Source organism: Polypterus senegalus, chromosome 16 (genome assembly GCF_016835505.1).
Source record: "Polypterus senegalus isolate Bchr_013 chromosome 16, ASM1683550v1, whole genome shotgun sequence".
NCBI lineage: Eukaryota > Metazoa > Chordata > Cladistia > Polypteriformes > Polypteridae > Polypterus > Polypterus senegalus.
This window is the reverse complement of record NC_053169.1, coordinates 77,108,498-77,133,686: the sequence shown is the minus strand read 5'-3', so window position 1 is coordinate 77,133,686 and position 25,189 is coordinate 77,108,498. Positions and strand designations below refer to the sequence as shown.

The 25,189-nt window shown below is 39.7% G+C and overlaps 2 protein-coding genes across 4 annotated transcripts in view; one reads left to right on the top strand and one right to left on the bottom strand.

Annotated features, from left to right (window-relative positions):
• The window catches only part of fam161a (FAM161 centrosomal protein A), an 81,859-nt gene that overhangs the window by 5,002 nt on the left and 51,668 nt on the right, over positions 1 to 25,189 (bottom strand). The window lies entirely within an intron of this gene.
• The window catches only part of si:ch211-63b16.4 (kinesin heavy chain), a 164,022-nt gene that overhangs the window by 121,753 nt on the left and 17,080 nt on the right, over positions 1 to 25,189 (top strand). For all 3 annotated transcript variants that reach the window (XM_039738035.1, XM_039738037.1, XM_039738036.1), the window contains 4 exons: positions 790 to 981; positions 2,952 to 3,047; positions 15,272 to 15,319; positions 18,432 to 18,618. In XM_039738035.1, the coding sequence (XP_039593969.1) occupies positions 790 to 981; positions 2,952 to 3,047; positions 15,272 to 15,319; positions 18,432 to 18,618 (523 nt within the window). The remainder of the gene's footprint in view (positions 1 to 789; positions 982 to 2,951; positions 3,048 to 15,271; positions 15,320 to 18,431; positions 18,619 to 25,189) is intronic.

Sequence of the window (25,189 nt, the reverse complement as noted above, 5' to 3'; positions counted from 1 at the left end):
CCAAGAAATTCAGAGTTCGTTTTAAAATCCTGGTTCTTACTACATGGTCAGACACCTAGCAGTATTACTGAGTTACTGCAGCCTTATATCACATGGTGGTCTCTGAGCTCTTCTGACCAGGGTTTATTAACTGTCCCGTAAACCAGACATAAGACTACTGGAGACTATGTGTTTCAGGCTGTGGCCGCTAAACTGTGGGACTCTGTTCCTATAGATGTGAGATCAGCGCACTCCGTGGACGTTTTTAAAAGGAAGCTTAAAATCCATTTATTCAGGCTTACTTTTATGTGACTTTACTGTGTAACTTTATGCATTTTTTTCTGGTTTTAATTTGTTCAAGCTCACTTTTATAACATTCCTGTGTTTTACTGCAAATGTCTATGCATTTCTTCCTAGTCTTAATTTGTTCAGGCTTGTGTTTTATGTGTATATATTAGCTCATTTTTGTGTGCCTGTGATGAATGTTTATAAAGAACTTTGTGACATTTGTTCCGAAAAAGTGCTCTATAAATAAAATTTCCTTACTTATAGCAGTCACAATATAAAGAAACTTGCTTGACCACCTGTGCCAGACGTTTGTCCAATACCTTTTAGTTGTGATTATTTGGTGCATTTTTTATAGACTGGAAATGAGAGTTGAAAAGCTCAAAAGAGGCCAAATATAAAATAAAAACTCATTATTGATTAAGCATACAGTAATTTAAATAATTATAATATTAAGTGGAAATCTGAAATAAGTGAATGTTGCTATTTTCAAGACAAGTCTAATATACCATTCTTCTCTCCCAGGATGATTTGCTTCATGAGACTGAGCTGAATAAAACCCAGCTCCAGAAAGCAATGGACAAAGAGAATATTCTGCTCCAAAGGTTAAAGGAAGAGCAGCAAAAAACAGCCAGTGAAGCAAAGGACTACAGGTGCCAATTTGATAAAATGAAGGAAGCAGAAAAACAGAGACTGAGACAGTTAGAGAATGAAAAGGTGTGCCATTCTGTGGAAATTATATGAAATATTCAAAAACATTCATTTTCTGAAGTTGAATATTCTAATACAAGGATACTAAACCTTAATGAAAGGGAGAAACCAACTCTGGATGGTGTGCCACTCTGCCATCATGCCAGGTCAATCTGGAGTCACCAGTTAATCCAATATACATAACTCTAGGGAGAAACCCCACAAGGGCCGTGCATACACTCACAGATTATGCATTTCTGGTTCACCTGATATTCTTGCAATCTCCTTACATTTAATATTAAATTAAACCTTATTTACAGTACATTAAATGTAAATATGTTCAGAGAGTTATCAGATAAGGAAGACAGGAGTTTCATGGTAGGCTTGTTGCAGTCACTAATTTTATAAACTTATAAACAAGCTTGGTATTTGAAATTAGAGGCGGCAGCCGCACTAAACACTCGACCACCACTGTAAAAAGACTTGAAATTCTAACCTTCCCTCTAAAATACGGTAATAACTGTATTTAAAAATATTATAGTAAGTAACCACAACTAGTTGTTATAAAGGTGCAAAAAAACAGCCACATGTCCTTTGTAAGTACACCAATCAAACTGTTGACCATGTTTTTGGGTGTAGGAGATTCTGAAAATTAACATATTTTACTGTTGAAGGATTTGGAAAATATTTTTAGTGCAGGAATTAAGAGAATTTTAAGTTGGTTAATTCATTAATAGTTTTGCCTTTGGCAATACTATTATTTATTCATATACTTCAGCAAGGCTGTTATTTTATTCTCTGGCCTTTAGACTTTTATCAAAGTAACTAAGGCACACTTGTTTTAAGAAACAATATTACAATTAATTAATAAAAACAAGGATTATAGAAATATGATAAATGCATATATATATATATATATATATATATATATACTGTATATATATATTTTGTCACATATACGCGCATGGGAACCAGCTGAAGGGCCTAAACACTAGTAATTCTACGCCAGGCCAGGGGTGGCGGAGTGTACTGACTTTCTCTCGGTCCCTTGCAGACCTTTCCCGGAAATCCCCTGTTGCCGGCCCCAAGGATGATGTCACTTCCGGGCACAAGGACACCACTCCCAGTTCCGGTGGCTGCATAGATGACATCACTTCCCTTCCAGCCCTTTAAAACTGCCATCTTGCCTCAGTACAGGCAGTTCTGTTCTGGACTCTGAACTAAGCACATCGCCTCCTACTGCTATTTACAACTACTTTTGCAGCCGTTTCAATTATGGGTGGCTGCCCCAAATCTTTATGATGTCTCCTTAATGGACTCATTCTTATCACAATATGTATACACATACGCTTTGGCTCAGCACGGCACCCAGGCCTGTGTGTATATATATATATATATATATATATATATATATATATATATCTATATATATAGTTATAGATATATAGACAATCACTTTCTGTGTGCAGTTTTTTTCATACGTCCTGCATCAACATGGGCTTTATGTCAGTTTCCTCCATGTATCAAAAATCTGCATGTTTGATAGACTGGCGACTTTACATTTGCACCTGAGGAGGTCGTAATTAGCGCCTCCTCCTCAGGGAGGTCATAATAGGCCCATAGGTATATATATATATATATATATATATATATAGTGGCCTAGCTCCCGGTTGGTAGATATATAGACAATCACTTTCTGTGTGCTCATATGTAAGTGAATGTGTATTTGAATGTGTATTTGAAACCAGAAATGCAGTCAAGATGCACTGTGGTCCCTGATGACCCAGTACTGAATGAAGCAAGTTAAGAAAATGAATTTCCTAAATAGCAATGAAGATAATTCCTGTTTGATCTGACTATCAAACAACCAAAGAGCTCAATATATGCCTGTCTTTGTCATTTACAGATATCCAGCTCCAGTAAATTATAGGTCTTCAGACCTAAGAGTTTACTAAGATGTTAAGCATGAGGACATTTATTTTCTTTTTTCTTTGTAGGAGGTCGCTTTGTTAGAACTGAAGGCCAGCAAATTGGAGTTGGAAAGATTCAAAGATGAAATTCGGGTGATTGTAGGTGGTCTCCAAAGAGAAAAGGTAAAATAAATCTTTAAATAAAATGATTTCACCTGGAGTTATAAATAAACAGTAATATTTTCTTCCAACTTTTTAAAGCAGGTTACTTCAGGGAATGTTTTGCTTTTATTATATTTAAATTAAATACATGCCTAATTACTGATGCACATGACAACATTGCATTGAATTCACAACTGTTTTTTAAATGTGTTAATCCTCAATACTCACATTATTTAATTATAATAAAACAGATTTTATGGTCCTGCTGCATCCATTACAGGGTCATGAGAAGCTGAAGCCCATTCCAACCACACTGCAGGAACAAACCCACCCACACTCACACATGGCAAACCAGGTGAGAGCAGCCAAAGAACTTAACATGTGTGTCTTTGGAAGAGGGACGAACCTGGAAACCCCAGAGAAAAACCATGTGGACATAGGAAGAGTCGAAGGCAAAAGAAAATTAACTCAAATCCCTATAATCATGTGCTTGTGTTACTTATTAAAATGTATCAAAGGCATTTCTTTTTTTTTTTTTAGTCTTTTTTCTAATAGTCAGATTTCTATGTAGACTCAGCATCAAGTGATGCTGAAGATCATTCTGATTTGTGTTCTTGTGTTAGGTTTAGTTTAACTATAAATGGCAATTAAGTAAAATGTTACAGTACCTTAGCGCTTTGTCCATGTTGAAGCATCTAAGGCATCTGAACATTAGCAGAAAATATGTTTAAGTTGATATAAATAGAAATGAACACACCATGAAGACCTTACACTGTTTTTGGCAAGTTGTGCACTAATGATGACACTGATCCACAAAAATAAATCATTATAGTATGTACATCAGGGGTCCTCAATCCTGGTCCTGGAGGGCCACAGAGGCTGCAGGTTTTTGCTCCAACCCAATTGATTAATAAAAAGCACTTATTGCTCAAGTAACACCTCTGCTTCACTTTAGTTGTCTCCTCGTTAAGATGTTGAGCCCTTATTGCATATTTAAGTCTTAAAACAGCTGTATTCTTGGTGTTTAGTTGTTCCTAATTAGCAATGACATGTAAATGACAAAAGAGACCACCGTTTCTCCATTTAGCTTGTTACCATTTACACCTCTGTGTGTATTTATCATGCACTATTGGGTTTAATTAAATAGTTGGAAGGAAAGTGAAGAGAAAAAAGCGAAGGACTGAGAATTACTCCTCCATTTTAGCCTTCAAATCATTAGGATGATATCCTTAGAAAGGGGAAGAAAATCTAGGATGTGAGAATTACCTGACATAGCAGAGTTAAAGCACTAACAAGCCATGAAATTAAATTATTGGCACGAATTGCTTTCTAATTAAGCAACCAGGTTAGAACAAAAAGCTGCAGCCACTGCGGCCCTCCAGGACTGTGAACAAGGACCCCTAATATACAAAAGGATCGGGAAGAAGTTTTCAAAGTTTTATGGAAAAAGTCACAAAATGTATTGAAGTTACTGATGTAAAAATCTTGTGTCAATCATTGCACACTTAATTAATTGGAATATACAGACCTCAAATGAGTGTCTTGGACTACACTTCAACGTATCATGTACAGGGTGGTCCAGATCTAATTATGCAACAACAACAACATTTATTTATATAGCACATTTTCATACAAAAAGTATCTCAAAGTGCTTTACATAATGAAGAATAGAAAAATAAAAGACACAGTAAGAAAATAAAATAAGTCAACATTAACACAGAATAAGAGTAAGGTCCAATGGCCAGGGGGGACAGAAAAAACAAAAAAAACTCCAGACGACTGGAGAAAAAAATAAAATCTTTAGGGATTCCAGACCATGAGACCGCCCAGTCCCCTCTGGGTATTCTACCTAACATAAATGAAACAGTCCTCTTTGGATTTAGGGTTCTCACGGAAGGGCTTGATGATGATGATGGTCACGTAGACTTCTGCCTTTTAATCCGTCCATCATTGTTGGAGCATCATGAAGCTTTGAGTAGGTGGTGGTGGCGCAGGCCACCACCACAAAGAAACCGGAAAAAGAAACAGAAAAGAGTAGGGGTCAGTACGGATTTTAGAGCCACCATGAATAGTTATTATGATGAATTGAACATACAGAGTATCAGGATTAAGTTAAATTGAAGTTATAAAAGGCCATGTTAAAGTAATGTGCTTTCAGCAGTGTTTTAAACTGCTCTACTGTATCAGCCTGGCGAATTCCTATTGGCAGGCTATTCCAGATTTTAGGTGCATAACAGCAGAAGGCCGCCTCACCACTTCTTTTAAGTTTTGTTCTTGGAATTCTAAGGAGACACTCATTTCAGGATCTGAGGTTATGATTTGGAATATAACGTGTCAGACTTTCCGATATATAAGATGGGGCGAGATTATTTAAGGCTTTATAAACCACTAGCAAAATACCCGCGCTTCGCAGCGGAGAAGTAGTGTGTTAAAGAAGCAATGAAAAAGAAAAGGAAACATTTTGAAAATAACGTAAAATGATTGTCAATGTTATTGTTTTGTCACTGTTGTGAGTGATGAGTGTTGTTGTCATATATATATATTTACACACACACACATAAACATATATATACACATATCTATACATATACACATACAATATACATACACATACATATACACACACAAATACATATATATATATATACATACACACACACATATATAAACATATATATACATATACATACATATCTACATATATACACACACAGCTATTTCATATCAGTGCAATACGCTGCTTGTTAAAACGGATAACTCCCGCTCTTACGTGCAAGTCTGCGTGGATATTATGAACTATCGTATTTGTTCAAGTTCTATTTTAAATTTTAAATAGAAGGAATTTTTATTTAGTCAACAGAAATATCTTTGGTAGGAATGGTAAAAACAGACAGGAATATTATTCCTGAATAAATCAACTCAAACCTTAAACAACTTATAATATTTTGCTCTCCATAAAAATATATCCTGTCTAAATTATACAAGTTAGAAATAAAGTAAACATTAAAAGAACAAACATTCAAATTTCTTTACTCTTATGTAATTTTAAATTTTATAAAAAATAAACTTAGATTTTAAATATCCCAAAAGATTTTGCTCTCCATAAAAATATATCCTGTCAAAATTATACAAATTCAAATATGAACATGCTGCATAACAAAACCTGGAAATATAAATAAAATGTGTTCCTTTCAGCAATAACAAATCAAATCATTCAGTTGTCTTTGCTCATATGTCATTTTAGAGCTGGACGCCTGGCATCTTTTTGGCAACAGGTTCGTTTCTGTTTGGTGTGAGGTTCTGTGTTGTGGAGATTCTCAGGATGGATTGCAGGTGCTCATCAGTGAGGCGACTCCTGTGTGCTGTTTTGTTAGTCTTTATCACTGAGAAGAGCTTCTCACACAGATATGTGCTACCAAACATGCACAAGGTTCGAGCCGCATGTAGACGGACTTTTTTTGTTCTTCAAAGTCACCAAAGCGCCGTGCAAACTCAGTGCGCTCAGTTTATCAGCAAAGTGCGTATTTGGGAACACCGTAGTGACGACTTGGTTTAACATTACTTGGTAATAGGGAAAGTGGGGCAAGTTGTTGTGTCTCCCATAAAAGCAGCCTCAATTGAAATCACTTTGTGACTGTGCACGGGTAAAAACGTCCGCTGAAGTGTCAGATTCTTATTTAATTCTTCTGCTTTCTGTATCTTCTGCATTGCATTCAGGTCTTTCAGGTTACCCTGATGTTTTGTCTCATAGTGCCGTCTTAGATTAAATTCTGTAATTACAGCCACATTAGCTCCACAAATGAGACACGGGTTCAGTAAACATATACTCAGCCTCCCATCGGTTTTTAAAGGCTCTATTTTCAGAATCAACTTTTCTCTTCAGCATCGTGTGAGCTAGCCGCAATAACTTGCAGCATCATAAGGTAGACTTGATTAACGCGGTAAGTGTTCGGCAAGGCAGCTGAAGCGCTGCATTATGGGATCTGTAGTTTATTGTGTTACCAGCGCTTCATATACCCGGGCTTTAATAACAATAATACAGTATATAAAATGATCTCGGGCCGGATATAATTACACGCCGGGCCGGATGTGGCCTGCTGCCCTTGAGTTTGACACATATGGACTAAATAGAACTTGAAAAGATATATTTTTTCAAATGTGATCGCGCAATTCAGATAGAGTTGACGACTACAGCCTGCATGCCTCAATAAGTCATCCTCCCTCGCCCTTACTTTTTACCGTTCATCTAATGAATACACTGAGTATGGCTTTACCAAAACAACCATTGATGGCGAATAAAGTATCCATTATTCGAGTATGTAGATCGGGTTATATATATATACATATATATATATATACCAGCGATCGCAGCGAGAAGTAGTGTGTTAAAAAGCTAGAAAAGAAAAGGGAACATTTTAAAAATAACGTAACATGACTGTCAATATACAGTATTTGTTTTGTGAGTGTTACTGAGTGTTGCTGTCATCAAGGATTTGATTATCATTATTTCTTTCAATCAGGTTCGTATTTGTAGGATGTGTTGTGTTCAAGTTACATTCCGTGTTTGTCAATCGTTGTAAAGATGACAGGTTTCATTCATCGATTCGTTTCTTACTGCATCAATAAACAGCTCGTCTTCTTCTTTATCTGAGACCTGACACACTGCATGCACGGGTTTTTTACACTGTCTTCCTTTAGCGGGACATTGACTTTTCCACGTGTGCTTTGTTTCCGCAGTAGTTGGATTTATGAATATGCTTGTATGTATGAGACGCTTCATATTTTTGCTGCCTTTTCAATTGTGTAATTCGGTTTTGTTCAGCTCTTTGGAACTGTTGCTTTTATCTGTGCACGCGTCAGTTCACGTGAGCCACTCGGTGTACATGCATCGAAGGTTCCCAGCTGTGCTGGTGCCATCTCGTGCTATGTCCATGGCTGTATTTAATGTGACCTTAGTCCTGGCACTTAAAACTCAGTTTCGCTGAGTTTGTGTCAAACACCACCCTGACCATCTCATCTTCCTCTCCATAAGCACAGTCCTTCACCCGTGAATATTTACCCGTGGCAGTTTGCTATTGGATTGCCGCTGACTGACGGCCTTATATGGGCAGGCACTAAATTACAAACGCCAGCGGCAGCCTGTCTATGAACTTAATTTAAAGTGTAGGTTTACATCGTGCTTTGTTTCAAGTAGCAGAACTCATGAATATGGTTGTATATGTCACTTTCGCCGCTTCTTATTGTTTCGCTGCCTTCTCAATTATATAATGCATGTTTTCTTCAGCGCTTTTTTGAGGTCTTCCTGGTTTTCTATGTACTGCGTGATTACGTGGGAGGCGTGATGATGTCACACGAAACTCCCCCACGGCGTTGAAGCTCATCTCCATTACAGTAAATGGAGAAAAACTGCTTCCAGTTATGACCATTACGCGTAGAATTTCGATATAAAACCTGCCCAACTTTTGTAAGGAAGCTGTAAGGAATGAACCTGCCAAATTTCAGCCTTCCACCCACACGGGAAGTTGGAGAATTAGTGATGAGTGAGTGAGTGAGTGAGTGAGTGAGTGAGGGCTTTGCCTTTTATTAGTATAGATAAGCAGAATTTTAAAGTCAATTCTGAATGACACAGGTAACCAGTGTAGTGACATCAGAACTGGTGTGATGTGTTCGGATTTTCTTTTCCTAGTTAGGATTCTAGCAGCTGCATTCTGCACTCGTTGCAAACGATTTATGTCTTTTTTGGGTGGTCCTGAGAGGAGTGCGTTACAGTAATCTAGTCGACTGAAAACAAACGCGTGAACTAATTTCTCCGCATCTTTCAGTGATATAAGAGGTCTAACGTTTGCTATGTTTCTTAAGTGAAAAAATGCTGTCCTAATGATCTGATTAATATGCGATTTAAAATTCAGATTACAGTCAACAATCACCCCTAAGCTTTTTGCCTCCATCTTGACTTTTAATCCTAATGTATCCAGTTTATTTCTAATATCCTCATTGTATCCATTATTGCCAATCACTAAGATTTCAGTTTTCTCTTTATTTAACTTTCTCAAGTTACTATTCATCCATTCTGAGATACAAGTCAGACATTGTGTTAGTGAATCAAGAGAATCGGGGTCATCAGGTGCTATTGATGTAGATCCAGATCGTCTGGATGACTTTGATTTATGCGGGGACGATTCCAGTTCGGTGCAAAGAAGATTCTTCATGTCGTCAGTTCACACACTTCTCGATGGTCCGGGATTTTTTGGGTGATTTTCTACGTAATAAACTTAATAAGTTATAGCGTAATGAAAATTGCATAATTAGATCTAGACCACCCTATATATGTCTGACCATGGACAGATCTACCATAAGGGTATGCTGGGTGCATGCCCAGGTCCATGATGTCAAGGGGCCTTTTCACCAATTCCCCCCTTCCCCAATAAAACAATTGAATATCTGCAATTTGAAATTACCAAGTGAAATCACCTTCCCAATCTTGATAAAAACTTTGAGAATCCGTGAGTTGAAATAACTAAGGGGGACAACCACCCTGGGGCCTGTGACGATGTGGGTTCAGGCTCCACACTCCCTTTGATATTGGAAGCACATGAACCCAACACCGTCGATAATGTTGCCGAGTGAGCTAGTCAATGGAGGCAAATAAACAATTGAGCAAGGGGTGGTATACAAAAAGTGCAATAGTGCTTTTATTAAAAGCAGTCAACAAAACAAAAACAGTGTTCATAAATAGTGCAGATCTTCAAATTCATTAAATAAATAATCCATAAAAAGAACGTGGAGTAAAACCAATAAATAGAAAAAACAATCCTTAAAACGAGAGGTTAAAATCTTTTTAGGAAGCAGTCTTAAAACCATCAACAAATACGGTGCTCTTCTGTTAGCGTCTCACCTGCTTATCCCGTATGGGCCAAGCAGCAGGCAAGACGCTCTCTACAGCTGCCCTCCTCAAACACACGCAAGACTGGAGACCTCCCGATCCCTGGCTTCGGTTTGGCTCTCATCCCAGCCTCGAGACTTGAACTCCTTGGTCTCCAGGACGCTCACACCAAGGACTGCCACTCCAAGCCTCCCGACTTCCGCTGCCTTTCTGCGGCCTTCTGCGGCTCGTCGCTTTCACCTTGGTCACTCCCGCTACCTGCTCGCTCAACGGGAGCGACATCAACACAAACACGTGGGTGTCGGCCTAACACCCAGCTTCCATGCAGCTGTCCACGGCTCATTCGCCGCACGTCCGCTCGCTCTTCGCGGCTCTCTCCCTCTCACCGACCTGCTTCCTCTCCTTTCCTTTCCTTTTTCTCTCCGATCGTTTTTTTTCTTCCCGAACGTTTCTTTCTCTCTTCCTGAACGTTTCTTTTCTTCCCCTAAAACCGACTCGCGCTTCTTTTTAAAATGACGAGGGCCACAGCAGCTGCAGCATTAGCCGCGGGACAATCATGAATGTGGGCAGTTCCTCACCTGTGCACTAGGTGAGAAACGCCCACACCCTACGGATCGCCCCACGGCCCACTATGGCCCAACGTCCCCTCACTAAGCCGCGAGCACATTGATTATTTATTTAAAATCAATGGCCTTTTCTTCACGAGCTGTGGACCCATAACACCACAGGGCCTTGAAGCGATTGAGCCTCACACCAAAATCAAGACTGAGAAATGCTTTGCTAATTTAAACAACCTGCTCTTTGTGTACTGTATTGTTAAAAGTATGAACAACTCTCTGTTAGGGAGCTAAGTCACTCAGGGGTCTTAAGGGGTCTTAATCCAACCTTGTGTTTGACACATTGAGATAACAAGCAGTAATCAGTTGAAAAGGATTCACATCGCAACTAACAGTAATATCAGTTTGTGCAGCAGCCACAGAAATTCTCTGTCTGTCTACCTATGTGTATGATGAAGCACACGCGACATCAGCTCAGAATGCAGATAACCTGGGATTAACAAATGATTACAGGATTTCCATGACTCCCCCTGTGCTCTTTTTATTGGTGAAATGGCTACGTCTCAGTAGTGGTCATATATCGTGTACAACAGCAGTCATAACCTGTCATGGCTATGTAACATTTGGCTGTCCTCTAAGCACCACAGGGCTATGCATTAGTGGGACATATCCTGAACATCTTGGTACAGACCAGAATAAACCCTTTTTGTTTTTATCTAGATAATAAATTAACTCCTTAGCTGCTTCTTGTATAACGCAGAGGCGCTTATAAATCTCAACACGTAAATGTATGGCAGGGGTTACTCACACCATTCCTGAGCCTTTCATAGCCAAATGTTACTCAAGTTCAGCTACTGTATAATGCATTTTGAACACCCAACCTTGTTAGCAGGAAAATTATTTTTAAAACTCCACTGGCAAACAAAAAGGCTTCCGTAATTGTTAGGGCTCATTTATACTTCACACTCAGAACGCATACGGGCCGCATCATGGCTGCCACGCGTTCCCAGCGTTCATTTCATGCGTCCTCTGAGCAGGTCCTCAGAAATTAACGCGTCGGCGTCTTGAGTTGCAGTACCAGCAAAAAGTCGGGGGGCGCAGTGTGCTAAAAGTCGGAAAGTGACGTCAGAGTCTCTGTTTACTATCTACATGTGACAGCAAGCCTCTATGGAGATCCTTCGGGGATCGATGTGCGTGCTTTGCTGTTTGATGTATGGCTCAAATACAGCACTATACATTATGTAGCCGATGTGAAGTACAAAAGATGGTATGTGAGACTTTTAAAATGTATCGTGTAATTTATATATGTCTTTATTTTTTAATTTTTGCAACTTAACAACAGCAACATAATGTATAGCGTTATATTTGAGCCACTGAGAAAAAAATAAAGGACACGGTGAAAACGTGTATTTTGTGATTAAAGTGGAAATTTTGGCTTTAATCTCGAAATGTCCACTTTAACCTCGTAGTTTACTTTATCACTAATGCAGACCATCGTAAACGTCATCCCAGTTTTTAATCGCTACGAGCTTCTTGGACCTGACTGCATTTAAAGTGAAACAGTAAAAAATAGATGGCACAAAAGATGGTATGTGAGACTTTTAAAATGTATCGTGTCATTACGATCGGGAATATGTGACGCTTGAATATAAAAGCACCACGAATGCATCTGTATGTCAGCATTTTGCTTCAGCAGCGGCAAGCAGCAATAGATCACCAAACAGAACAAATTAAATGTCTGATATTCCAACTCTCTGCACATTTAGAATCTTTAGATTTATACTTGATATCACTTTCATGATGAAATGCATTAAAATGTGTATGTTACATTTTACATATAATTTCGTTTAAATAATGAATACTGTTAATAATTACACACATGGGGGTGACATGGTGGCGGAGCAATAGCACTGCTGTCTCGCAGGGAGTTATGTTGCTGGTATTTCCTGCTTGTATTCCACACTGTGCTCCGGTTTCCTTCCAAAGATATGCAGACTTGGGGATTTGGTGCCGCTAAAATGACGCTAGTGTATGTGTGTGCTTGTATTCACCTTGCGATGAGCTGAGGCCTCATCAAGGGACTGTTTCTCACTCGTGCCCAATGCTTCCTGGAATGGACACATACATCCCTGGATTTATGGATTTAACCAATAAACACCTTTTTCAGAGATATTGCGGTAAGGTGTTATCGGAATTTAATAGGTGTTTTAGGCAATTCACAACACAGAGAAGCCGAACATGTTCTCACCACGATAATATCTCGCACTGCCACCTGGTGGATTCCTCCAGATTTACGTAAAGTACGCGCGCAAGTATAAACACTACAACACTTGCGTAGCAGGAGCGTCCGCTGCACCATGCGTCGCGTCGCGTGAAGTATAAATGAGCCCTTAGGAAGATTAGAGAGTGTAGAGATCTCAGACTGGCCGCCCTGTATGTCAATCAAGTGGCAAATGCCATAGAGAGGATACATGATAGACTAACATCTAAAAAAAAATTTTTTGAATGCAACGCAATCTACCGCTCAATCGCGATGGACGCATTAGGCACCCCAGTCTTACAGAATTAAAAGAAAAGTAAAGGTTACCTTTTAAGGTTGATTTTGAAAGCTTTGTTTTAGTTGGCAATCCTAGTTTAAAAGTCATTGTTTACTTTTCTTCCCCAATCTGTGTTTTTGTTTTCCCTGCCTTTCCAAGAATTTCCCATTTTATTTATTTTCTACTTTATCTCTGCCACGTCCACTTTTCAACCAATGGCCTACCACTTGATGTCACTTTGCACAGTCATCTGGGTGCTGGGAAACATCAAAAGATTTGCCTGCCAAGCAGAACAATACAGTACATATGAAAACAAAAATGACACCAAGATGGCTGCTGACTGGGACCCTTGCTTTGTTGTGTAATTGTTCGGCATAGTCTGTCAAGACAGATTTATGTGGTGCCATGCTTGTACCAGTGCTGATAATCAGAACATAGCATAACAGGTACATTACAAAATGACAATTGTGATATCATGAATACCAATAAAGGCTTAGGTAGAATATTTTACTATTGAATACTAATTGCCATTTTTCTTGGTTTTGCCATTCTGGGCTTCTTTTTTACGCAATGTTGCAGTGGTTTATGTTATTTTTGGGACATTTACATTTTATAATTAGGATGATGCCAGTCAGAGCCATTTTGTAATGTATTTGTCTTTGAATTTTCTTTTCACAAACACTATGACACCTGTTGCTATTATCCATTCTTTAAATAAACTCTTTTGTTGACAACATTATTAATTTTTGGCTATGGCTTTAACTTCTAGGTTGGTTTAGATCGTTTGCTCAGACATTTTAACCCTTGTGTTTTTTTCCCCCCCATTCTCCGGTATTCTGTTCTTTGCCTGTCCTTTTACATTGTCCTAGAAACTTGTTTCAACTCCTGGTTAGTTTTTAAAATTTTAATTCGTTCCCAGTGAGTACTACACACCTGCTAAGGTGTTCATCAGAAGGTCAACAAAATCCATTAAATTACTGAATATGTTAAAGCTAAGCTAACTACCAGCTGAATCGTTCCAATTTCCTTAACATTTTTGACTTAATAAGAGTTAGTAGTAGTAGTAGTAGTAGTAGTTTATTTATATAGCGCCCTTCACAGACAAGAGGTCACAGAGCGCTGAACAGCAAATACAGAATAAATACAAACACAAAATACAAATAAATAAACAAGTTGGTCATGTTACACAGGAATTGCCATCATTTCTGACAGGAGGTGTCACAAAGTATCAGGAATTGATTTCCAGCCTATTTTTATAATCTGTATTGCCAGTTTAAGAGCCCCATATCCCCCAGAAAATGTACTGGGGACTCTAAATTGGTCCAGTTTGAGGGATTGTGGGTTTCAAGTGCGAGATTATCTTGTGACAGAGTGGACTCTGGAGTCCCAACCTGAATTGGTGTCAAGCTCCAGATCCCTTTAACTGATTAAAATATGATGTGGTTCAGATCATAGAAAGATGGATGGATAGTTTTGAGTTAACATCGGAGTACTGACGTGGTTAGGCACTGTGGTTTGATTGCGCGTTTGTGTGGAGTTCAAACCCGTGTGTATGTGAATTTTTCCTGGTTCCTCTTATTACTTTCATATTCCTAAAGACATGGAGGTCAGCTTAACTAGAAACTAAAGTGACACAATTGTGACTGTAGGAGGAGGAGTGTGTGTGTGTGTGTGTGATACCATCTGAATCCAGGAATGCTGGAACTTTCAACAGCTATTTAAAGGAATGAGCAAGCGGACAAAATTAACCGTTGTTCAAAAACAGCTATTGTTCATTCTTTTAAAGTTTATTTGTTTTAAAAAGTACTATGGTATGGATGTTATTGAAAAAAAAAATCTAAGTAATTTATTCCAACTTCACCTTAGATATAAATGTACCTGTTGGTTTTCAAAAATGGGCATCTTGTTTATTCTCCAGTTGATGTCAAACAAACAAACCTGCTTTTAAAAACTTCATAAACCTGACCCTTGACCTCAGAAGGAGGGGAAAATACTCGATTCCTTGCCCTCAACATTATAAAAATGGGGGGATTCTTATGGAGTAAACTTCAACAGAATGGGTGGTGGGTACTGTTGGTAAAGGTGGAAAAAACTCAGTTCTGTCCTAATCAGCGACTCAAATGCAGTAGAAAACGTTTGTGTCCCGCCAAGTGCATGTGCTCTTAATGGGCCGCTTCTTCAGTGGACAGCATATCAAAGTAGAGTGGGCTTTCTTCACATGAAGAGAATAAAAATGTGAATTAATAATGGACCATTACTTCTTTGTAGGAACGCCTTTTCATGGACATGGAAGATGCTAGGAATTTAAGAGACATGGTAAGAGGCACTCAAATATTGACTTCACTACACAAGTCTAACTTCTGTTAAGAATTATATATCTATATCTATATATACCCAGACACAAACGGGCAGACACAGAATGTCCCAAAATACACACGTTTTATTCTTCTCTGCACCTGCACAACACAACAACAGTGCATCAATCACAAATAACAGTCCTTTAGACTTCCTTCTTCTCTCTGCCGCCTCCAACTCCTCATTCGCAAGCTTCGTCCTCTTCCACCCGACTCCGGCTCCCCGAATGGAGTGAGGCGGCCCCTTTTATGGCACACCCAGATGTGCTCCAGGTGCTCCCTGATGATCTTCTGGCAGCCCTTCCTGGTTTGGTGGCTCAGGAACCATCCAGCCACACCATGGCGGCGGCCACGGACACCCACAGGGATGATCTTCCCAGCTCTGTATGCGTGGCCCTGACGGAATCCAGGGGGGCTGTCCTCTTGTGTCTAGGGGAATATATTGGCCCTTTCCCGTTCCTTCACTGCTCCATGCGTCCTGGTGGGGCAAGGTCCCTGGTTGTCGGCCACAATGTCATATGAAATTACAGCCGTGTGGCACGATTCCCCGAGGATGATTCCGCTCATTGGATCCTCACTGTTGAGGACCCGAGCAGCTGGAGCAGGCCAAGGGGATGCCCATGTAACACCTGGCTGTGGCAGATAGATGGTCATTCCCAGAGGTGGGACTGGACTGCATGTCTGCCTGGAGAGCTGCTAACCAGGATCCCGAGCTGTCGTCATAGGGTGGGTGCAGCAACGTGCTGTACTAGCGCATACTCCCCAACCTGACCTGACCGTACTTGTAAGGTACACCATACAATTGTATGTCTGACAATATATAAACCAGAATCATTGCAAAGGCATTCTATTTAGTCAAACAAATAACTATTTAAAAAAATCAAGAAAAAAATAACAAAACAAAATGCAATCCACAGAGAGGGTAGAATTAAATATTTTGTGCATTTTTAGACTAAATAAAACAGAAAGAAACTGGACTGAAGTGCTGTTTGATGTCACAGGCAAAACACGGGTGGGCACAACAATACCAAAAGTCTGCATAGGTTAGCTAGTAGACAATCCGTGCGCTTACGTCCACACACATTGTTGAGTTAAGGTGAATAACACAGGTAAGGGAGCAACATGGTTTCTTAATAATTCACATTTACATGCGCAAGAAATCCTCATGAATGCTTCTTTGGCATAACGCTCCAACATCATTTACTGTAACTACAACATGAATTCAAAAACAAGCATGATATTTGTGGTAATTTTCTTGTGTTTTATAAATATGTTTAGTCAAATTACCAGTTTACTTATAGGTTTCTGCTGGTGGATTGCACATAGCAAACACTTTTCTGCTTGACTGTGCAATTGTGCCCTTGAAGTTCTTTTCCTTACTCCCAGTGCTGCTGGAATAATAACAACACAGGTATTTTTAATTCAATAAGATATGCGTTATTTTACTTGTTACAGTACTTAATGTACATTAGTTTTAATGTATTGCTGAGCTTCGCACCGTATGTTCAGCTCATCAACATATATTTAGCAATTTCTGAAATATTCAATCATTAGAAGCAATAATGTGATTACCTGATCACCTGAACACTTGCCTCTTTAAATGTATTTTGTGGCCACTTCTACCCTTGGTTGAAAGTGTGTGTGTGTGTGAAGCAAACACATGCGCAGACAGTCCTTAACAGTAATCTGGTTAAGGGTTTACATCAACACATAATCGGATTATTGGTTGAGAAATCTACCTCTGTTGATCAGGTTTCTCAGAGGCTTATATAACCCTTTTTCTCTAATAGGAATAAGGATTTACATAGCATTCTTGAAACGAGATTTCTGTGAATAATCAGGTTATTGAAGCGCATGTAAATACGCAGAATGAGGAGGTCCATGATGGCAAGAAAAAGAAAACATCTAATTGGCACTGAAAGATCACGCTAAGCAGAACTTGGCACCACAAGCCACTACCAAACCGCCAAAAATGTTTGTCACCAGTGGAGGTGGGAGCTCCAGATACTCACCAGAGCAGATCATGCCAAGTGAGTGTATTATTGTGGTGAGCTGGACAGAACAGGGCTTCTTCTCCTTATTCTCCTGGGCCTATTAATAAAGATGTGCCTAGAAACCCACCAGCTCCAGACGCACGTAGAAGTAACAAGATGTGGTATTTGAATAGAAACAAGTACATAAAAATACTCTGAGGCTGAAAATGTTCAATTATTAGTAACAACACAGCTGTTTTCCCCTTGAATTGCAATAGACTGACCATGCACAGTATAGGTTTAATTTAATTTAGACTCTTAAAAAAAAGGGAGGTTGGAGGTGTGACGTTCCAACATCCACTGTTGCAGGGGGGCATACAAATTTTGTGCTACGTCACTGGGTCCAGGGTTGATCATGTTTTCCTAAAGCTGCTGAACTGGATAAGCGAGTTAGAAAAAAAACAGATAGTTGGGAGTTGCCATGACATTTTTGATATTTATACCCAGCGTTAATCCAGAAATACTTTAAATAAAGCCATCATAAGAAAAACTTAATACAGGCCACCTGATGGGAATATGTACTTGCTTGCACAGTCTCTTTGAAGTACCACTTTAGGTGATGGTGGCAATGTCAGGACATACACAGGGATCCCTTTAACACAGAGCCTCATCCATCCATTTTTGTAAATTGCATAAGACAGTTTTTTTTTTGGGAGTTTGACAGCTTAATGAAAGTGAGGTGTCTTGTGGAAATTGCCATGAACGAAGGAAGAATATTGAAATGCCACAAAAAAATACATCAGATATCAGAATCAAACTGATACCCTGTGCACCAGGGTGTCCTCCACTACCTACTTGCTGGCAGGGACAGACTGTGACACCGCAGCGACCATTACATTTGATTTTGTGGGTTCAGTAAAAAAAAAAATAAATCAATGGATACAATTCTGTTGCTGGTGGCAGAATGTTTAGATCCAAGTTCCTCCAGACAGAAAAAAAGACAATTCAGACAGATGTAGGAGCAACTAATTTCAAAGAATATTTTACTATTGAATATTTTCATTTTGACTCATTTATTCAATTGCTTGTGTGTTTAAATAGCTAAAAACGGCAAATGATGCCCTTTTGGCAAGGATATGTGTGCTGGAACAGCAGCTGTGCTCTCAGAAGTGTTCCAGCTGTCAGTTCCTCCCTGGCCACCCGCTGCCATTCTCAGGACACCCCAAAGATGCCGAGATGTTGCTGATTTCACAGGACCAAGGACCTGCAGCATCAAGGAAGAAATCAGGTTTGCCTATAATTTACACTTATTTCACTTGTAATGTTAATAACAATTGTAAAAAAAAAATGGTAGAGTAGCCATTGTGGTAGAAAAATATGAAAATATAATTTAGCACATAAATGTAAATATCTTAATAAACACCTTCTCCTGATACGTGAGGAGTTTTATGGTGAAATGCAGAGGTGCTTATGGATGCTCGTGCTTAGTGGTTGAGAATATTGATAGTTTCAAAATGCTCTTGCTACGCTGGTTGCTTGATGGTCACCCGTCTCTCACCCAAACACCCTTTTTTATAGCAAATTATGAACATTGCATTGGTAAAAGTTAATCATGTAGCAGCATTTAAAACTTTCTAAATGAGAAGGGCCAGAAAAAAATACACATACAACAATAACCAGCCAACCCATAGGCCTTGGAGTCTGTGACTTCTGGGAAATCTCCAGGTCCAGATGTGTTACCTTCCGAACTTTTTTCTGCATTCTGGGCTCAATGAGCATCTGTATATTTACAGAAGATGTAAAATATGGCAATTACTTCAACTACTGTATATTAAATTCAGCAATTAACTTCACTTTGATCATTTGGCTTTTTGAAACAGGACAAACATCTGACTGAGTGCTCAAATTATTGGCCTGCTTCCTTGATAAATATAAATACAAAATTATTAGCAAAAGTGTTATCATTACAATTATGGTCAACTATTACTAAAATTATGCAACAAGATCAAATTGGTTTTTATTTTTTCTCAAATATTTGCAGACAATGTCAGCCATCTGTTCTATTTGACTGACACTGCCCACAACTGCATCTTGACAAATATCCCTCTAATCATTAGATACGTAAGAAATCCAATATGAATTGGGAATATTTATAGCAGCTAGAGCTTACAGCAGGCTATGGGAAAATATTTCATAATATGGTGAATACATTGTATTCAGTACCCATGGCAGTGATTCTCACTAACTCTAATGGATCTGGGCCTTTCCAAATAAAGAAAGCTGCTTGTTATACATTAATATTACAATACCTGTAATTAATGTTCCAATGTTGGCATAAAATACTCCTGTACACTGATGACATTGCACTGTTCTTTGGAAGCACCCCATCTGTACTCCCCAAAATTTGGAGCATCTGTTAACTCTTTCTGAACCTCTCTGGCTGTTAAATGTATGGCCTAAGTCAGGCCCACTGCTCTTAAATCAGCCCTGTTAGCAATGCTCTTCCCATTTATCAGTTTCTATAGCTAAACAATTTAAATACTTAGGAAGTTGATCTTCAAGCGGGATCTCCCTATTCAATACATCAATTAAAAGTCACTCGTTATAAATGTTGTGTATGGGCTTCACTCAAGATTCCTGCTATCTCTTCTAAGACGGAAATGCCCCAGGTACCTACAAGCGTAGGTTTTGGTTTGGCCACTTGGTTTCAGTTCTCTGGTTAAAAATGTTTTACATTTCTAAATCCTATTCTTCCATATGGGCAGCACGGTGGCACAGTAATAGCGCTGCTGCCTCGCAGTTAGGAGAACCGGGTTCACCTCCCGGGTCCTCCCTGCGTGGAGTTTGCATGTTCTCCCCGTGTCTGCGTGGGTTTCCTCCGGGCGCTCCGGTTTCCTCCCACAGTCCAAAGACATGCAGGTTAGGTGGATTGGAGATTCTAAATTGGCCCTAGTGTGTGTGTGTGTGCACCCTGCCTGGGGTTTGTTCCTGCCTTGTGCCCTGTGTTGGCTGGGATTGGCTCCAGTAGACCCCCCCGTGACCCTGTGTTTGGATTCAGCGGGTTGGAAAATGGATGGATGGATATTCTTCCTATAAATATTTTCTCGTTTCATCATATCTTTCTTTTACTGACTCACCCCACTCTTTACCTTAAAATTATACAGCAAGGCCTGTTTGCTTTGAGAACATTTGCTGCAGGGTTTATATACTGTATGTACTCATTAACCTTAAGAACTCAAGGATAAATATTGTCTGGTCCTGGTGAACGGTTTGATTTTAGCCTATTTAATCAGAGCAGTACTTCTCCCTCCACAATTTCAAAAGCACTTGGTAGCTCTTTAGCAGTCCCTGTTACCACTGGGATGTTATCTACTTCCTCAGAAGGACCTCAGAAAAACACACTGTTATAGTATTAGCTGTATTCACGGTCTGTATTTTTTAATTCCCCTTTACTATTCCCGATGCACTTTACCTCCTCCTTGACTGTTCTTTTCTCTCTATTATAAAAAAAAAAAATCCTGGCAGGGAGACTAGGGAGATGAGACGTGATCTTCTTGGAAGACAATTTGACGTCCTGTGAGAGACACTTTAACATCACGCAAAGACAATTTGACGTCACCCCTCAAGACAAGGCAGTGAGAAAACATTTAAAACATGTTCACGGACATCTAACCAAGCAGTTGTTGGAATGCTTTTGGCAGACAGATATCATGTGCTTAAAACAAGAAGTGACAAGTAGAACACGTGCTTACCAGCAGCAGCAGCAGCAGGAAGCCAGCAGATGATCCGACCGCTTCTCCTTAGCGTGCGTTCAGCCCCGACCCGAACCAAAACCCAAACCCCCCCATTTATGCAAGCAGCAGAGACCTGAAGTGGCAAAAGGAAAGCTGCTGTACAGGCTTTGAAATGATCGACGCAATGCACGACAAGCAGAAAACATAGCTTCCCAGCAGCAACAAGCCAGCAAATGATCCGACTGCAATTCTTTAGCGTGCTTTCAGCCCCGCCCCTTCACAACACAAGCAGCATTATAAGTCCTGAGAGAAATATTTAACCACGCCTGGGGCCGGAAATAAAGGACAAGTATTGTTTTTACAAAAATTTTAAAGTAAAAGTGAAAATAAAGCATATGTAACAGTTCCCATGAAAATAACAATCTCTTTAACACTAGAATTACCAGAGCCTACGAAAAAACTCGTAATTCCGTCCCACCTTAAATCGCTTCTTAAATCCCTTCACACCTCTCTGCCAGCGCCCTTTGTCTTCTAAATGTGCTGATAAAGAGAAGCTTGGAGCAGCCGGCTATTCCATCCCCCCACCAATTTAGAACGTGCACGAACTTCTCTCAGCTCATGCCTTGATTGAGTATCTGGGAGTGAAGTGGAGTTTTAGAGTGGAAATAATAGATCGTTGTTTGGAAAACACGCATTTCATGTCTGTTCCGTTTCTACAGTAATCTGTGTCAACACATTGTTAAAACAGAAACGTTTTTTATATTCTAGTAGTAGATGACAAAATGTAGGCATAAACTATATAATGTATGAAGCCTGAAGTCCAAATAGCAAAGAAACATTTTCACAAGAATAACACAATTGCGCTTTTATTCAAAAATATAACTGCAGAAACAAAAAGCCGCCTTAACATGCGACATTGACAGCAGTTTATTGTAACTGCCTCCGTGGTTCAATAGACTCAGCCCCCGCTTGGGAATCAAGAGGTCACGAGTTCGATCCTGCACCCCTCCGTTTTGAGAAGTAAACTGCTCTTAGTCTTACTGTTTTAGAATAAAAGCATACATTTGATTTCAGTCTGTAACAGCCGGTGCAATTTATGATCCTTGTAAAGGTTAGCTTTTTTTTTTTATTCACTTTTCATTCTCTCAGTCGCGTTCAGAATCAATCCATACAACCCCATCTGACACGGCTGTTTTCACTAAAGACGCGCTATAGCTCTGCAGTGTACCACGATGCATACTAACGCCCTACACCCCCCCCAACCCCCCGGGTTCTGACACACAAACGCTGGCGAAGCTGCCTTCTTCGTATCTCGCCGTCACTTGCTTTTCTTTTTATTCAGTTTTATTGAGTGTTCCTGCCAGTCCCGCATGTTGCTGTATGCTGTTTCTTTTGTACTCCAGGACATGCAGAGGAAAGAATGGTAAAGACCAGTAACTTCGGCGCTATATGCAATCATCAGACACTCCCCATCTGCCCGTGTCGTTCAAACACAGGAACATATATTGGTGTAAAAGTATAACAAAAGTGCACTTTTATTCAAGTGCACTTTTTCCATCGCCTTTTCCTGTAAGAAGCAATGTACACACTTCTCTCTATGCTGTGGTTTCTATTACACACCTGAAAGAAAGAGACAATACATGTGAAAATATCCAGCATACAGCAACATGCGGGACTGGCAGGAACACTCAATAAAACTGAATAAAAAGAAAATCAAGTGACGGTGAGATACGAAGAAGGCAGCTTCGCCAGCGTCTGTGTGTCAGAACCGGTGGGGCGTTAGTATGCATCGTGGTACAACACAGAGCTATAGCGCCTGTATTCTGTTTCTTTTGTACTCCAGGGCATGCAGAGGAGAGAATAGTAAAGAGCAGTAAGTTCGGCGCTATATGCAATCATCAGACACTCCCCATCTGCCCGTTGTTTTGTTATACTTTTCAATACTTTTATACTGCTCAAGCGGGCATGCTCAAAAATACACGTGTAATGCCACGAAAAGTGCACGCAGACACTTCATTTCGCAAACAAAACAAGTGCACTTTTATTCAAAACTACCTGTATAACCAAGAAAAAGAAAGCAAGTTACAGTAGGCGATTGATCGACAGCTTGCATGGTGCAATGCTAAGAAGTGCAGATTTTCATTCCGTGCTATATAAAATCATCACATTCAAATATTAACAGTTCCCACACACCCAAGGACCGTCCTTCCTACATTTCACGACGTGTACTTGTTGCCGTGTACACACCTCTCTGTGCTATGGTTTCTATTACACTGAATGAGCACCTGACACTGTACTTTCTTCCCTGGGGGAAGGTCCCGCATCAGAGAATTTCCAGTTCCTGCATAAATTCACACCCGATCTGACGCTGTTCGTTTTCAAATAATATTGCATTAGTGCGATTATATTTTCACATATATTGTCTCTTTCTTTCAGGTGTGTAATAGAAACCACAGCATAGAGAGAAGTGTGTACATTGCTTCTTACAGGAAAAGGCGATGGAAAAAGTGCACTTGAATAAAAGTGCACTTTTGTTATACTTTTACACCAATATATGTTCCTGTGTTTGAACGACACGGGCAGATGGGGAGTGTCTGATGATTGCATATAGCGCCGAAGTTACTGGTCTTTACCATTCTTTCCTCTGCATGTCCTGGAGTACAAAAGAAACAGCATACAGCAACATGCGGGGACTGGCAGGAACACTCAATAAAACTGAATAAAAAGAAAAGCAAGTGACGGTGAGATCGAAGAAGGCAGCTTAAGCCAGCGTTTGTGTGTCAGAACCCGGGGATGTGGGGTGGGGTGGGTTTGGCGTTAGTATGCATCGTGGTACACTGCAGAGCTATAGCGTCTTTAGTGAAAACAGCCGTGTCAGATGGGGTTGTATGGATTGATTCTGAACGCGACTGAGAGAATGAAAAGTGAATAAAAAAAAAAAGCTAACCTTTACAAGGATCATAAATTGCACCGGCTGTTACAGACTGAAATCAAATGTATGCTTTTATTCTAAAACAGTAAGACTAAGAGCAGTTTACTTCTCAAAACGGAGGGCAGGATCGAACTCGACCTCTTGATTCCCAAGCCAGGGCTGAGTCTCTTGAACCACGGAGGCAGTTACGATAAAGTGCTGTCAATGTCGCATGTTAAGGCGGCTTTTGGTTTCTGCAGTTATATTTTGAATAAAAGTGCAATTGTGTTATTCTTGTGAAAATGTTTCTTTGCTATTTGGACTTCAGGCTTCATACATTATATAGTTTATGCCTACATTTTGTCATCTACTACTAGAATATAAAAAAGTTTCTGTTTTAACAATGTGTTGACACAGATTACTGTAGAAACGGAACAGACATGAAATGCGTGTGTTCCAAACAACGATCTATTATTTCCACTCTAAAACTCCACTTCACTCCCAGATACTCAATCAAGGCATGAGCTGAGAGAAGTTCGTGCACGTTCTAAATTGGTGGGGATGGAATAGCCGGCTGCTCCAAGCTTCTCTTTATCAGCACATTTAGAAGACAAAGGGCGCTGGCGGAGAGGTGTGAAGGGATTTAAGAAGCAGTTTAAGGTGGGACGGAATTACGAGTTTTTTTGCAGGCTCTGGTAATTCTAGTGTCAATTTGCATATCTGGTAAACGAAACCCAGGGGTGGGCAAGCGAAGCGAGCAGGGGGCGGAGCCCCCTAGTACTACTAAAATACTGAAAGAATATCTTTGGGTCATCTTATCTTCTATATTCCTCTCTAATTGCTTTTTAATTTCCCTAATATCTTTCTTGATGGCTGCCCTCATGCTCTCAAACGTCCTCCATTTCACTTTGCAATTATCAGTCTCACACACTTTATATAAATTGTTTTTTCCTTTACATCTTCTTTTTTACCATCTTACCCACTAAATTTTGGGATATACCTATCCTGGATTATAAGTAAAACATTTTTAAACCTGTTCTACTGCTCCTCAACCATCTCCACACTTAAAAGCTTGTCCCAGTTCATCCTCCTTAAACTTTGCTGCATTTTCAGTCACAGGCTTCATTTCTTCATTTATGTAACTTTAGCTGTCATGTAGTCTGACATCCCCAGCAACTCAGTCCAAGAGTCTGCAACTCGCCCCCTCATAATCA